The sequence below is a fragment of the Opisthocomus hoazin genome, chromosome 16 (genome assembly GCF_030867145.1).
Source record: "Opisthocomus hoazin isolate bOpiHoa1 chromosome 16, bOpiHoa1.hap1, whole genome shotgun sequence".
Lineage (NCBI taxonomy): Eukaryota > Metazoa > Chordata > Aves > Opisthocomiformes > Opisthocomidae > Opisthocomus > Opisthocomus hoazin.
In genome coordinates this window covers 17,390,872-17,406,692 of record NC_134429.1, presented here as the reverse complement: position 1 = coordinate 17,406,692, position 15,821 = coordinate 17,390,872, and the positions used below count along the sequence as shown (strand labels likewise).

Sequence of the window (15,821 nt, the reverse complement as noted above, 5' to 3'; positions counted from 1 at the left end):
AGCCTTCACCCAGTCCAAAGCTGCATTAGTGACATGGTCGGAATCACAAAGCAATGTGTAATGTGAAGCAGTGTAGACTGCAGTCTCCCTCAGCCCTCATGTGGACCCGCATCTTGCAGTCAAACCTAGGTGCTAGTGCTCGCTGTCACTCCGACACCTTTGCAGTACCATAAAAGGTCTCTTTGAGACCAGGCACACACGCTGATGGAATAACCTCCAGAACAGATTGGTGAAGAAGGTTACAGCATCAAGAAATTATACTGTAAATGTGATTCAAAGTTATATCGCAAATATAATGCAAGGCTCAGTTTATATACAATGTCATTGCTGGATTATCGGCCTGAGCAGCAAGGTACCCCAATTCTGTTCTCAGTTCTGCCAGTGTGACTCAGTTTCCCCACCCATAAAGTAGCTGTGGTAAGGGATATCTACTTGTGGAAAATTATTTGGGACCTTTGAGTGAAAAAGACAATAGGACAGGTGTTTAGTCTTGCCATAGAATGTAATGCTATTTATTACTGGGTACCGTTATAGCTATTTAACCATGTAATTTTGCTTTACAGCCCCTTGCTATTGCCATACAAGTCATGGTTTGCAAAACCACAGCATTTTCCAAAGTCTAGGATGGTAGCTGTGAAGCCTGGCTGGCCAGGGCTCTTAACAAGCAAGTTTTTAATACTCATATTAATTTTACAGGTTGCTTCATGGGGAGCTGGTGGAATCCAAACTAGAGCCCTGATGTAGCAATGCTAGCAGAGACTCCGAGTTTGACTGCAGCCTGCTTAGATCTCAGAGCCAGCAACCGTAAAGATTTCCATGTGTTGATGTACTTGGTGGAGCCAGCTAGGGAAATGATACCTATGACATTGTTCATCCCGGTGAGCTTGAAGACAACAGCCGAGCTCCAGTGAAAGCCCTGCACTGTACCAGGACGTTTCGCGAGTGCTCTGCTGTGCGCATTCACGTGCAGAGGGGCTATCTGCAGAGTTCTGCTGCTTTTCTGCCTGCCTCCCATCACTCCAACTGCCCTCCCAAAGCCTATGTGTCCAGGGTGATGTGCCCTGGTGCATGCCTGACGTGCTTTCACTGTCGAGCGGAGCTGAAACACGCTCCAGGAGGTTCACAAGGCGCTTCCTTTGTGCAGAAAACACAGGACTGGAGGCGGGGGTGCACACGTGTAGTTAGAAGGTAGCATGGTAGAGTCGCAATAATTTCAGGAAGCAGTGCAAGCTCTGTAGAGAAATATACCTACACACACACATGCATATATAAAATAGACCAGCCAACCCAACTGGGAAAAATAGAGAATTTTTCTTTTCCTGGTCTCAGGAAATGTTTTGTCCTAACGGTGCATTATAAACCTCTCCAGGCAAATCTGCTCCAAGAGAATGCACACACGCCTGGTGCAACCCCTGGGTCTCGAAAGGGTGCGAGGCCCAGAGCCCCGGGCGCGGTCACAGCCAGGGTGCTCGGCCGGGGCTCCCACACGAGGGTCGGCCTCTGCCCCCACAGCCCCCAACGCCCTGCGACTTTCGCCCCTCCCGACCGGCGCTGCCCGCCGAGAACGGACGCCAACCGCAGAGTCTCTGGGCGCTGGGAGGAGCGCCCCGGCGGGCGGGGCGCTGTGTCGGGCCCGCCCGCAGCCGCCGCCGCCGCCGCCGCCCCGGTCGCAGGCCCGGGGTGGGAGGGAGGTGAGTGGGGGGCGGCGGCGGCGGGGGCGGGCCGGGGGACGTAAAACGGAGGCTGCTCTGTGTGGGGCTTCTACCGCTGTGGGCGGTCATCTCCTGTGCGGGGCACTGCATTGCCGTGGCGTGGAGCGGCCTCCTTGTCCCCAGCGCTGCGGGCAGCGGGGGCCGGGGTGGGGGTCTCGCTGGCGCGGCAGGGCGCGGGCACCTCAGCGGCTTCCCCGCTGGGGTCGGGGGTCGCAGTGGTCCCTACGCGCCGGACCCCCTCGCTGCTGCTTCCCCAGGGCTCGGGAGGCTGAGCTGCCGTGCGGGGCCGGGCCGTGTCAGCGCTGCGCTGGGGGCTTAATGAGGAAGGCCGGGCGCTAATTAGCGCATCTCGCAGCTGGCTGTTAGCGTGGGTCTCCGCATCCAGCCTCTGACCTTCCCGGGAGCTGGGGGTGAGGTCACTCCTGCTCCCATCTTCTCGTATGCAGGAGACCACTCTGTTTTTCCCAATTCTCAAAGAATTTCTATAACTCTCCCCCTCGCACACGTAGCTTTGTAGGAGCCCTAGGCCGTGCTCATTTGGCCATGCATCTCTTAAAATTATTTTTCAGTGGGGATGCAAAAGCAACTAAAAAGATCTTTTTCACTTTTTCTATACAGCAGGGGAACCTCCAAGGCCTGAAGTGAGCTCCTCTCAAGCCGGCACTCCAGTGACTGCGCAAGCGAGCGCAGCGGCTGGGCTTGCTGCTGGGTTAAGCTCCAGCAGTGTTGTACGTCGGTCAGGAGCCTTTTGCTGCAGCCTGACTGAATAGGTTTGTGCTGGCTGGCTGGGGGATTTTTAGAGTATTATTTTTTAATGTGAACAGTGGCAATTGCCTGATATGAAAGCAGTAAACAAACATCCGTGGGTTTACTGTGATTACTCTGGGCAGTGTAGCACAATAATTTTGCAACTGGGAGTGTTGTGAAACTGGTTTTCAGTTGACTTGGAAATACATGTGACTGTGTAGCTGAATCTGCCAGGAAATTGGCTAATTCACTCATTTCCCTGGGTAGGTGGAAGAGCAGGGCCCACCCGAAACCTTCCCGTTCTGTAGCAGGTAGCTGCTCTCCAGCTGCAGTCGCTGCGCAGCATCGCAGTCACCGCAGCCCGCCGAGGTGCAGCAGGCAGCGTGTCAAACGCCTCTGGGTTCCTGGAACAAAGGTTGCCCGAGCAAATGTAAATACTGCTTTATTGCACTGAGAAACTTTGTCACCTGCATTATAACCCCAGAGTGGGGGAAGGAAAACCAAACCTCTGCTTAAAATGATAATTATTTATACTGCAGGCAGAATCGTAGGAGCCACGCTTCTGCCCCTCTGCAGTTACCAGCACTTTGCTGGGTTCGTTAAGGGGGTACCTGGAGCTTAAATAGCACAGCAAGGAGGGAGGGAGGGGAGACGAGGCAGCCACAACAGAAGGCTGGGGAGAGATGCTACCACCTAGACATAATGACTACAATATACCTTGTTGAAGCTCTCTGGAGAGCTGCAGTGGATGCTGGACAGTCTCTTGAGGGAGTGATGTGCCCTGTGGGGAGTGCTGGGGCTGTCTCCTCGCAGAGTGGCAGAGCAGAGTGGGCCGCAGTTGTGGTCAGCAAACCAATTGCTTGGCTGCTGTGTGATTTCCATGCAGGAAACAGGGATGGAAAAGCCAAGGAGTCTCTGCAAACTGAGCTTTGAGAGGGAAGCCAGGGTGCCCAGAAGGCACAGTAGCATCACACAAGTGCTGTCCTGAGGGGCTCAGTAAAGCTTCCCCCTTCTCCCTGCGTCAGGGCTGCAGTCTTTGCAAGTCCGTTCTTGTGGGATTTGGGGTGGGGGACTGCTCCTGGGGAGGCTCACTGGGGTCTCAGCTGGAGGCCTTCAGCATCGATCTGAGCTGGCACACAAAGCAGAGGAGTTGGCCTGGGAGACACTGTGGGAGTTGTCAGATACGCCTGCATTTCGCCTGCTCACAAGCACAGCCAAAAGGTTTAGCACAGCCAGCGTGTATGGGCTGGGAGCTGGGATATGCTGGGACGCTGCTGGCACAGGCAGGTTCATTTTTTCTCTGCTGTAATTGGGTCTTTCCTTCCGTTTACCAGAAAGGGAGCAACCTGCCTTATCTTGCTTGTTCACCCGACCATTGATCAGAGACTGCTGTAGACTCAGCCACAGGAGAAGAGAGATCTGCGCTCAGGAGGGGCTGTGAAGACAACAAGTTTCCAGCTACTCTTGCCACTAAAGTCTCTGTAAAGCTCCTGTGACTCAGGTGAGGAGAGAAACATGAGGTTTATAAAGGCCAGTTCAAGCTGCAGATAGGGAGAGATATTCAGAATTTCCTTGTTTTGATTGTTATTCTCATCCTTTAGCTGATTCAGATCCTGTGTTAAGTGATGGAATAGCGACTTTTCTGGGAACTTTCTAGGGGGAGAACCAGTCAAGAGCTAGGGCAACATCTGTGTTTCGTCCCTCTGCCATTCAAGGGGAGCAAGGATCAGGCCTTTTGCTCTAGGCTAGGAAAACTAAGCATGAGTAAGTCTGGGCAGGTAAAAGCTAACAGCTTTTGGTCCCAGGGCATATGTCCAGCTGGAGCAATAGAGCCAGTGATACATTTTCTAGCTGACTGTGAATCTGTGAATCTGATGAGACACTTTTCTGTCTTGTCTCTGCCTGCAGAAGGTAAGATGATCATGTTCATTCTCATACCCACGGTCCATTTCTCAGTAGTGTGGTCATAAAACTGCCTTTTTAAAAAAGTGTGATCATGCAAGTGCAAAGCCTAGGGAGACTGCAACTGCGCCGGTATAAAAAAAGCCATGTACTTTTTCTTCCTACTGTCAAAAAATGGCTGGTTTTCCTACACAGGTAAAAGTAAAAGGTATAAAGTTATTGACCAGAACCAAAAGTTTTTAAAGAAGCTAATTATCTTGTGTACTGTGAAGGCTATACTTCCACTAAACACAACTTCAGAAAATGAAATTAAGAGAATGACATAGCCAGTGTCCTTGCTTCTGAAATAATACTTGGTGTAATGAGAACAGCGTGGTGGTTTATTCACTTGTTCTGGATTATCTCTCTTGAGATGTAAAGTCATTGCCATGTTTCTAGGTATAAGAACTAAATGTGTAATTTCTCTTAAAAACAACTTTATTTTGGATTGGAGAAACAAGAATAAATATGAATGAGCAAAGGGGCATTTTGGTCAGGGAGACCAGGTGTTACTGGCTGCAGGGGTTTGAGTGGGTACTGGGTGGAGAAGGCCAGAACGGGTGCTCACTCACGCTCTTCAGAGATGGGAATTTGCAGTAGGCAGAACACAAACCCCACATTGTCTCCTGGCCGCGTACACAACCCTCATGAGGCAGCGTCGAGACTGGCTCATGTCTAGAGTCAATTTTAAGGACTAAACTACTTCTTCCCCCGTGTTGTTCTGTCAGACCATTTGTCTCCCAGTAGCTCGTTAGAACCTGATTCAGCTCCATTCCTGAGTGGTGGTACATGAGTCTTGAAAGTGCAGTGTGTTGAGGAAGAGCCTGTGTACTGGCACTGCCAGTGACCGTGCTTGTCCCTGAGCTGCTGTGACAATATTGATGTGAAGCAATGCCAAGGCAGCGTAATACCACTAGAGCAAAGTCCCAAACAGGAGGTTGTTGAAAGCAGTATTTAATTTGCAGGCACACATGTTCATTTCTACCCAGCTCTGAAATTTGTAGTAAAATGGATTTCAGTTTCACAATCTAAAGATGTCGACACCCCCTCGTTAGCTCAGCTGTGTTATGCGACCAAAAGACCTTGGGCAGATGCTGTCTTCCCTTCTTGGCTTGCGGAAGGAGACTGCAGTCTTTTCAAGAGCCTCAGTTACTGCCGTGATTCAAATCATGGAGGGGAGGAGAGACTGTCGGGTGGAGGATCCAGGCAGAAGGCCCTGGCTCTTCAGCAATGGGAAGGCAGGTACCTTGCATTGTGTTTTGCAGTGGTCTAACATGGGTTGACAGACTTCCTTTTTTTAATCCTGTCCTCTAGTGTTCCTGGGTCTACCTCTTCTCTCCGAAGATGCTGAGAAGAGTCCTGTGCACAGTGTTGTTCGTGGGTGCCTTGCCATCTCTGGCTGAAGCGTCCCAGGGCCACATCTCGGTGGTCTTGCTGGGGGCCACAGGTGATTTGGCCAAGAAATATTTGTGGCAGGGTCTATTCCAACTCTACATGGACCAAGTGAGCAGTGGCCACAGCTTCACTTTCCACGGGGCTGCGCTGACGGCTCTGGAGCCAGGGCAGAGGCTGATGTTTGATGTGCTGAAGAAGCTGGCCTGTCCCCCGGATGAGTCTCCCGACCGGTGTGCGGTGCTCAAGGACCAGTTCCTGAAGCTGAGCCAATACCACCAGCTGAAGACTGCCGAAAACTACACGGCGCTGAACAGAGAGATCAAGACACTGCTTCGCCAGGAGGGGCTGAAGGAGGCTGGAAGGATCTTCTACTTCTCAGTACCACCGTTTGCCTACACAGAGATTGCCCACCACATCAACAGCAGCTGCAGACCGCCTCCGGGAGCCTGGCTGCGGGTGGTGCTGGAGAAACCTTTTGGCCATGACCTGGAGTCAGCCCAGCAGCTGGCCGCAGAGCTGACAAGCTTCTTCAGGGAAGAGGAGATGTACCGGGTGGACCACTACCTTGGCAAACATGTGAGCGGCTTGCAATGCACAGCCCCCTGCCAGGTTGAGGGACTTAGTGGCTGGGAGAGTGTTGGATGTCAGCTCTGCATCTAACGAGGGTGTTGCTCCCTTCTCAAATTCAGGCAGAGCCACCGAGTCTGCTCCCATGCCTCCATTTGCTTATGGAGTCCTGGACTGTTATTCTTGTCCTGTGCTGTGCTGGTGTCCATGCTTTTACAGAGCAGAGGAGATGTGCAGACCAAAGCAGGGCTTTCTCCTGTTAGAGCAATGAGGGTCCCCCCTCCAGAGGGAAGCCAGGGTGTGGGGATGAACTGTGTGTGCGTATGAAGGAGTGATGCAGAATTCATCTGGTCTTCTCTCCAAGGTCAGGGCTTTGATTTCGCTGAATAAGCAACGCCCTTTCCCTCTCACAGTTCTCCCATCTCGTTACACACAGGCCTCTGCTTAGCTGCGGCTTCTAGAAGCAGTTTTTAATTTGATATGATATGGAGCTGATGGGATGTTAGTTCTGCGGGATGCTTAGGAGAAGGTTTCTTCCTGCCCTGTGCTCTGCTGAGGGCATGGAGGACTGGCTGCTGCAGGGACAGCTCAGGATGTGGAGCTGCGTTGTCCCAGAGGGAATGTGTTCAAGGACATCCCATCCTTGTTTCGGAGGAACGTGATGCCACATTTTGAAAGCAGCCTTTTCCAGCCGTGGGACTGTGGCCAGACTCGGAAGGTTGCATGTCCAGCTGCAAGGAGAGCATCTAGAGCCTCTCTACTAAGGGGGGGGGGGATTTATTCTCTTATTTTCTTTTTTTCTTTTTTTTTTCTCCCCTGAAGAGCAGATGGCTTTAATGGTATGAGCATCTGATCTGATGTATTTCAGCACTTTGGAACTGTATGTTAGTCCCAGGGTGGTCTGACTCAGCCCTTTGTCCTTTGACAGCTATACGCTGGGTGCCTTGCAGTTTGTAGTTCAGCCTTTTTCACGGGAAACCTCAAAATGCCTCAGCGAGACCTTCAATGTCTGCTCTGTACAGCCATTGGAGACCCCACTGTGCATCACTGCAGGCTCTCTTGCTGATTTTTCTCTTCTCTGACCCACTTGTGTCTCTGCTGTGTGGCATGGCTGCTGGCACTCCAGAGCTGGCCACAGCGTGGTGCTGGTTGGGGCAGTGAGGCAGAGATGCTGTGGAAATCTGCTGAGTTTTTGTTGGGTCTTTGATTTTTTTTTTTTGTTTCCTTCACAGGCTGTAGCCCATATCCTGCCTTTTCGAGATCAGAACCGACAGTTTCTGGATCCAATTTGGAACCGACATCATGTGGAAAGAGTGGAGATTGTCTTGAAAGAGACTGTGGATGCTAAAGGTTGGTGAGGCGAGTGTGCGGAGCTAGGGTGGAGTGAGGAGGAGAACTGGTGGGCTCGTTAATGATGTGAAGGTGACCCTCGAGGCAGTGCTGGTGCAGAAATAAAAAAGCAGATGAATGGTATGTTGCTCCCTGGAAATGGAGAGGGACTGTCTTACACCGCCCGTGCTAGGGACTGACTCAATTCCAGGTAGTGTTGCTGCTTCCAAGAAAGATTCCAGTTGCAGTTCAGCTGGGAGCAGGGGCAGGACCCCCACCTTTTTCCGCTGCAGAGCTTTGGGCAATTGCACCTGGCTTTCTGTCCCAAATCTTGGTAAAAGGCACTGGATTTGAAGTTGATGCCAGCTAAGACCGCTTCGCTTTAGTGCTGCCGTAATCTGGTTCTTGTAACAGCAATGCTTTTGTATTCCTGTCCTGTTAGCTACCAAGCTTACACTGCGTATACATTTGTACTGTTCTTTAGAAGATGCTTTTGCATCTTTTGCCTGGGTGTTACTCATATCGGCTGGTCGGTGTCAGTCTGGGTACCCAGGTCAGTCTGTGTTTGTCTGCCTTTTTATTCCCCTTCCTCTCTGTAGTAAGAAAGAGCATTGCGGAGGGAAGATCCAAGCCCAGAGTCGCTAGCATGGGTCTCCTGCTGAAGGACACGGCTGCAATCCCTCCCTGCAGTGCTGCAGCATCCGCTCTGCAGTGCTCAGCATAAAGCGCTCTGGGCTGGACTGCCACCCGCAGCACTTCTTGGGATGTCAGGCGCCCTCAGTTCTGCAACATCAGGATTGCTTCTCCGCTCCCTTCGCCTCCTCTATCTTCCTCCTCCTGCCTCTCTTCCTCCCTCCCTCAGCAACCAGAAACTCGATGAATGCAACTTTATCAGACTTTGGGTAATCTTTGGTTCGGCAACCCAGACCTCACCTGGGCCTGTCTGTGGGAGAGGGAAGCACTGCAGAGAGGTTCAGGGAGACCAGTGTTGTCTGTGTGTAGCCCCAGCTACACCCTGTACCCTCCCCACTCTGCATAACTTCGTAGTTTTTCATTTGATGTCTTTTTTTTCCCCTGTGCGGCTTCAGCTGGCAGCCTGGCTCCCAGCAAGTCTGCAGCATTGATTACGTTAATGAATGTGCCTTTGGATTAGAGCGAGGGAGATAAATGTATCAATCAATAGGGGAAGCCTATGGCTGTGATTCAGTCTGCAGTGTGCAGCCTGCTGCCGATAGGCTACAGAAAGGCATCGGAGTCTCTGTAAGAGCATTGTCCTTCTTCCCCTGTTCCCACCTGCATGAGAAGTCCGGCAGGGAAAGAGAAGCAGAGCTTTGTGCATGAACTTTTGTCTCAAGGGCATGGCTCAGCCAGAGCCTTCTGAGGACATGAAAACCAGGGGAAAAGAGGCAGTGAAGAGCAGTGCTCGTTGCCAGGGCCCAGCCTCAGCTCTTCTGTGGGCCTAGCGTGGAGCTACAGAGCTGCTGGAGTCCGGCTCTCACCCTGCTTTCCAGCTACTCGGTCAAAGCTTTAGCGCAGAGCTGCCCGTTGTGTGGAGTCCCAGGTCCAGGTGCTGTGACCTGTGGGACAGGAGTGTCAGGGCGAGGGTCATACGGGGGCCCTGCATCGTGCTGTGTGTGGGAGGTTTGAGCTGGATATTGCTGCTAGTCGCTGACTGCAGCTTCTGAAAGCACAAGCAGTCTAAGAAAGCAGAACTGTCTTCTGCTCTGTGCTCTCAGGAAGGATCAGGCATGAGCATTACTCCTGCTAGGTTTAGGCCCTGTGAGCACCTGAAACGAGGATTCTGTATGGTCTGTGGAGGACAAGCAGTCCCTTGGGAACCTTTTATCTCTTTATCTTAGTGGCAGAGACATTTTGGAAGCCCCTCTGGAGGGAGAGGAAAGGCTTAGAATCCTAGAATCAGAGTGGTTTGGGATGAAAGGGACCTGTGAAGATCATCTAGTTTAACCCCCCCTGCCATGGGCAGGGACATCTTTCACTTGGTCAGGTTGCTCAAAGCCCTGTCCAACCAGACTTTGAACGCTTCCAGTGATGGGGCATCCACCGCTTCTCTGGGCTTGATAGCTTCAAGGTAATTGGGCTAGGAGAAGAGGAGCTTGATGCAAACCGATTTGGGCTTATGCTCTTTCTTTGCCTTGGCACACACATTATACTTGCTGAGACAAGGCTGCAATAAAACCACATCAGGTTACCGGCATCTTGCCTCCTCTTTGTCCTCAGGCCGCATCAGCTTCTATGAGCAGTATGGAGTCATCCGGGACGTGCTGCAGAACCACCTCACGGAGGCCCTGATGTTCCTGACCATGGAGCTCCCAGGCAACGTGAGCAGGGCCGAAGAGGTTCTGCAGTGCAAGCTGCAGGCCTTCCAGTCCTTGCGGGGCCTCCAGAAAACCAGTGCCGTGTTGGGTCAGTATCAGGCGTATGCCAGCCAAGTACAGGAGGAACTGCAGAAGGCACAGGACTACATCAGCACAACACCGACCTTTGCAGGTGAGAGTTGGATCTGGGCCATGGGGAGGGGTGTAGTCTAGAGCTGAGGAGAGCAGGAGATGCGAGTCCTTGCATGCTGATACCGGCCCCATGACTCTGGACGTCACTGCTGACAACAGGGATGTCTCCAGGCATCCACCAGCATGCTGACTGGGAGCTGTAACAAGATAATACTGTTGTCACGGTGGTTATCTTGACAGTCCAGTGAATGGGAAGCGTTGCATAAGAGCTAAGTCCCATTATTCTTGATAAGATCTCTGCCTTATTTTTAGAAGTGGCCTGCAAACTCCTTTGCCTTTTCATAAAGTCGAATTGCTCTCCGCATCTGAGGGGTAAAGCATTGGCAGTTTTCTGTGTTTGGTAGACCACAGGGCCATCTCTGGTCATGCTCTGTCTTCTGAACATTAAAGGTTTTGTCTGAGTGATATTCATGCTCAGAAACTGGTTTTCTACAAGATGAGAGGCTAATCAATTGGGATACCTGGGAGGAAGCACAGCAGGGTAGCTGGAGAGCAGTTAGTCCAGTCATGTCACGAAAGGCCTGAAAGGGGGGCAAGAGACACAGTGGATGCCAAGACTTCTGGATGCTAAGGAAGGAGAATGATGGGTAGGTGATAAAGATCCCCTCAGATCCGCTTGCTGTTTAGACTTAATTTGGTAGCTGAGATCACTGTCATTTCAGGTGTGCTGATCCACAGTGACAACCTGCGTTGGGAAGGGGTCCCTTTCCTCCTCACTTCTGGCAAAGCTCTGGATGAACGGGTGGGTTATGTCCGTGTTCTCTTCAAGAACCGAGCCTACTGCACTCAGAGTGAGACTCTAAGAGACGCAGGGCACAGCCAGTGTAAAGCCAAGCAGATCATCTTCTACATTGGGCATGGCGCACTCAACACCCCTGCAGTGCTCGTGAGCAGGAACCTTTTCAGGCCTGTCATGCCAGAAGACAGTTGGAAAGAAGCAGTGGGTCAGTCAGACATGCACGTTTTTGGACAACCATTGTCTGATTACTATGTGTACAGCCCGGTCAAAGAGAGAGATGCGTATTCTGTCCTCATCTCCAACATCTACCATGCCAGGAAGGACTTCTTCATTACCACCGAGAACCTGCTGGCTTCCTGGGGCTTCTGGACACCACTGCTGGAGAGCATTTCTCACCAGCCCCTGCGCCTCTACCCTGGAGGCGTGGAGAACCAGCACCTCTTAGACTTTGAAATGGTGAGCGGGGAAGTGGCATTCACGGTGGCAGAGCCAGTGGAACTGCTGAACCCTGGCAGGCTGATGCCAAATGATTACAGGATGATCCAGTCCAAATTTCGGCAAAGTCCCCTGGTCTCAGCATGGTCTGAGGACTTGATTTCCCAGCTGGCTTCTGACATTGAGGAGACGGCAAGCAGGACTGTGGCACGCTCTGGGCAGTTTCACCTGGCCCTCTCGGGTGGCTCAAGCCCAGTGGTCCTATTCCAGCGGCTGGCAAGACACCATTATGCCTTCCCGTGGAGGCACACCCACATCTGGCTGGTAGATGAACGCTGCGTCCCTCTCACTGACACTGAGTCCAACTTCTTCAGCTTGCACAACCACCTCCTCCAGAGCGTCAGGGTGCCCTACTTCAATGTCCACCCCATGCCCGTGCACCTGAACCAGCGGCTCTGTGTGGAGGAGGACAGAGGCACGGAGCTGTATGCCAAGGAGATCATGGCCCTGGTGGTCAATGCCAGCTTTGACCTGGTGCTGCTGGGGGTGGGCACCGATGGGCACACTGCCTCACTCTTCCCCCAGTCCAAAAGTGGCCTGGAAGGGGCTCAGGCTGTGGTGCTGACAGAAAGCCCTGTCAAACCTCACCAAAGGATGAGCCTTAGCCTACCGCTCATCAACAAGGCCAGGCAGGTGTTTGTCCTGGTTTTGGGGAAGGGCAAGCACGACATCACCACCCTGCTCAGCAGAGTGGGCCACCAGCCGAGGAAGTGGCCTGTCTCAGGTGTCAGCCCCAGCTCTGGCCAGCTGGTGTGGTACGTGGATTATGAAGCTCTGCTTGGGTGATGTCTTCACAGCGTCCCTCTTCCTTTGTCTGCGTTGGCCCTTGCAGCCTCGATTTTCCTCCACAAGGTCCGTGTTTTTCTGTTGCCAGCAGCAGCTTCGTCCCTGACAGACTCTTCTAACCATCGGGGAAATCTGTGGCCAGCAGTGCCTCTGACATCTGAGCCCAGAAAGGAGCTCTTCTTGGTGTTCAGAGCTAGGTAGGAGCCAGGAGCCCAGTGCAGCATTCTTGGCTCTGCCAGGGATTCTGACTCTGACTTTGGACAAATTACCTCACCTTGAAGTGCCTCAGTTTTCTCTTGTCAGGCCTTTGTGGTTATTAGCATTTAACTACCTCGCGGGCAATACGGGAGACTTATGAAATTATCTACCTGCCAATTTTTTCTTTTCAAATTCTCAGGTTAGAAGACAGTAATAACATGCTCATGCTCTGGCTGGGACAGAGTCGTGGTCTCGGTAAGGTCCTGGTGTCAGCTGGCCGCTGACCGTGGCTGTGCTCTCCTGGAGGCACAGGCACCCGCTTCCTTCCGTGGCCCCTGCTCGCTGACGCTGATTTGTGAGCTCGCTGCAGTCCTGAGTCTTTGCAAATCGCCCAGCAGCAGAGGCTGAGTTTGTAAGCAGTAATTTGCTGCTTTCATTAAGTGGATAGCGGATATCATGGGGGATGGAGAAGGACGAGACATCGCTTTTTAGGCTGTTAGAATAATGGGGACAGGGTGAGAAATATGGGAGTTCACAGAACTGTTACTTGCCTGCAGTGCAGTAATTATTGAGGGAAAAGCTTGGTGTTCAGAGGTGTTGTTTGGGTTTAGCTAGCAAAGAAATGTTTTCTTTAATTGTCTTCCTCTGCCTTTGTCTCATTCTCTGAAATGAACTTTTGTCTGTCCTCACAATTGAAGCTTGCAGTGTCATTCAGTGGCTTATAAAATTTCCGTGGGAGGCATCTTTATAAACTATCAACATATCTGTCATTACAGCACACATTAAGGTAGTTACAGTGTTCGCAGATGGTGGTGGTGGAGTTTGAACTCGAGGACAGACTCATAAGGGGAGGGAATTTTCTCTGTACATATCACTTGGGCACATGGAACTAGCAAACTGCGTATCTGACAGGACAACATGAAGTGGTTATAGAAATATGTAGTTCTGTTGCTCACCAGAAGGGTTGGAGACATCTCGTCCCACCAAGAGACCCCATTCTCCCTTTCATAATTCTCACCTCCCCAGAATGCTGCCCCGCACTGTGGGGGTCTCTCTGCTTCCATGATAGCCCCAAATCCTCCGTGATCTTCTCTAATGGTTAATTGCCACAGCACACCAGAGTGCAGCTTTTGGTGAGGAAATCCAGACAGCACAAGATGGGAGAACCTGGGCTGACGGTCCGTGTGGAGGCTGGAGACAAACCCACTCACCTGGGCTGGCACCAGGATGGGACAGAGCCACTGCAGGGAGGACTCCGCATAGGAGTGGAGGCTGCTTTCAAGGGGATTGGTGTCATCTTCCTGTGACTCCTGGCCTTGTTTCTGCAGAGAAGTAGCTGAGTGTGGGTGACCAGGTGGAAGTGGCCGGGTCTGAGGTGACCCCTGGGACTGAGGGCTCGGACGAGGCCCTGATGCTGGTGGGAAAAATCTGTGTTATAGGGAAAGAAGGAGACTTTGCTTTAGGAAGCTGGGCGATAGGCGTTGGCTTCAAATCCTTCCCTGCTTGGGGGTCTGCTGAATCCTAGGGATGAAGATGCAAATCCAAGTGCAGATAGGAGCGGTGGTCTGATAGCGCGTGAAGCAAGGTGGGCAGGTCTACACAGCCTGCTCCCAGGTTCCCAGGAGCTGTTGCCTTTCAGCATAATGCTTATCTTAAAGCAGAAATCAGAATCCTCATCCTCTGCTAATTGCACAGATAAAAGTGTCCAGAGCAAGCTCTCGAGAGCCTGTTACCCATCAGCAGTCCCTAGTCAAACAGAGCCAGGGAGAACATAGCCTGGCAGAAGCTACGTGCAGCAGGAAAAGGCCAAGTTCTCAGGGACTGGCTGGGATTTCTGGCAGACAGCCTCCCCCACCTCTTGCAGATGGTCCAGAAAATCTGCATTTTACATCCTGTATCTGACCGAGCTGAGCTGAGTTGCGCTGATGCGCATCGCTTTGCTTTCGCGTGGGAAAGGAGAGGAGTTGTGGTGGCTGAGCTTTTGAGAAAGCTACAGCACAGAAGAGACACAAGTGCCTTAACTGGTCTGGTTTGGCAATCAGGGTGCCTGGTCATCCATCTTTTGTGGGTGTTGGTGAAGATGTTTTGCCTGTTTCATGGTTACAGGCAGGCTGAACTACCAGCACAAACACCAAAGGGTGAAAATAAATCGCAGAGGAAGAGAGTGGCATAGAAAAGCAGGAGGAAGGTGCGCGCTGCAGGTTCCTTGCTGCGGGACTTGCTTGTCAAGTGGAGGTGCTGATGGTGGAGTCTGGAAGAAGGGCATACACTAGGAGTTAACTGGAATAACTCTTCTGGAATGATTTGCTTTGTAGATGAGTGCTAGCAAACATTGGCTCCAGAATATACCACAGTGGCTGAAACAGCTGTGCAGAGGAAGATGCTTTAGGTTTGGTATGTCCATGAATTCAAACATCATTTTTCTTTTTTTTTTAAAAAGCCATGTTAACTTCATTACAGTTCTTTTGTATTTGGTGTGAGGGAACAAGTTTTAATGAAAAATTCACCTATATGTGAATAAATCTATTGTTACGAATGACAGATTTTATTACTACTTTGCAGATGACTCTGGCATTGCTGTTTTCTTATTTCTGCACACTTTCTCATTAATATTTGACTAGCACCTTTGAAATAAACACTGATTTTAGAGAGGTTTATTTGCACTTTTAAATCAGCATGTGGTTTTCTTTCCAGAAAGTAGCTCTTCTTTCCAGCTGAAGACAGGGTTCACTTGGAAAGTCTTTAATGGGTCACCCCAAAAGTCATCCTAAAGTTTATTAAAATCCAGTAAAAGCTTACACACGTTTTGCTTGGTGAACTTAGCTGTCTGGGTTGTTTGGGAGGTTTTTTAGAACTGGGTTGGTCGGTTGGGGTTTTTTTAACACAGACAGACATTCCTGTTAAACTCTTTAATACTTAGCATTTGACAAATGAAAACCAAATATTTTCGAATATATGAAATTTGTGACTGGCAAGAGAGAAACTGCAGATGGGAAGAAGGCTTAAATGAGCAACAAATCTGATGAGGAAGAATGGTAGAAATCCACTGGGCTATAGGCCAAGGAAGCAGTGCTATTTTTATTTTGTGAAAGCTATTAATAGGAAGTGTGCACCTTCTTGAGAGCTTGTATTAACCTTTCTTTGCAAAAGCAACTCCACGGAGTAACTGCTTGTAGTCTGTTTCTCCCATAAGTGAGTATTGATACTGATATTTTTTAATGGCAAGTGCATTCCTAGAATTCAGTGGTATGATTATTTGTATGTTTTACAGAAAACTAACACTGGAAGTAATTCATTTTTCACTTCAACTTTTATAAACCAAGTTGTAAAATCTTATTTTGCCATAAGTAAAGTTTTGTGATTCTTTTCATGTTGTGTAATGAA

General features: G+C 50.7%; 1 protein-coding gene across 2 annotated transcripts; it reads left to right on the top strand.

The window, feature by feature from the left end:
- The first annotated feature begins 1,668 nt into the window (after positions 1-1,668).
- Positions 1,669-15,821, top strand: H6PD (hexose-6-phosphate dehydrogenase/glucose 1-dehydrogenase). 2 transcript variants are annotated; one of them, XM_075437399.1, is made up of 7 exons: positions 1,669-1,691; positions 2,331-2,482; positions 3,794-3,960; positions 5,715-6,371; positions 7,595-7,712; positions 9,930-10,199; positions 10,882-15,821. In XM_075437399.1, the coding sequence occupies exons 4-7, from the start codon at positions 5,745-5,747 to the stop codon at positions 12,237-12,239; spliced, it is 2,373 nt and encodes a 790-aa protein (XP_075293514.1). In that variant the 5' UTR covers positions 1,669-1,691; positions 2,331-2,482; positions 3,794-3,960; positions 5,715-5,744; the 3' UTR covers positions 12,240-15,821. The 2 variants fall into 2 exon arrangements, with proteins under 2 accessions (XP_075293514.1, XP_075293515.1); XM_075437400.1 differs by lacking the exon at positions 2,331-2,482 and having other exon boundaries at positions 1,672-1,691.

Bases quoted from the DNA above. Each gene is read 5' to 3' on its own strand.
- H6PD (XM_075437399.1), top strand. From the start codon at position 5,745: ATGCTGAGAAGAGTCCTGTGCACAGTGTTGTTCGTGGGTGCCTTGCCA. The intron at 6,372-7,594 runs GTGAGCGGCTTG...TTTCCTTCACAG, and splicing joins ACCACTACCTTGGCAAACAT to GCTGTAGCCCATATCCTGCC. The intron at 7,713-9,929 runs GTTGGTGAGGCG...CTTTGTCCTCAG, and splicing joins AGAGACTGTGGATGCTAAAG to GCCGCATCAGCTTCTATGAG.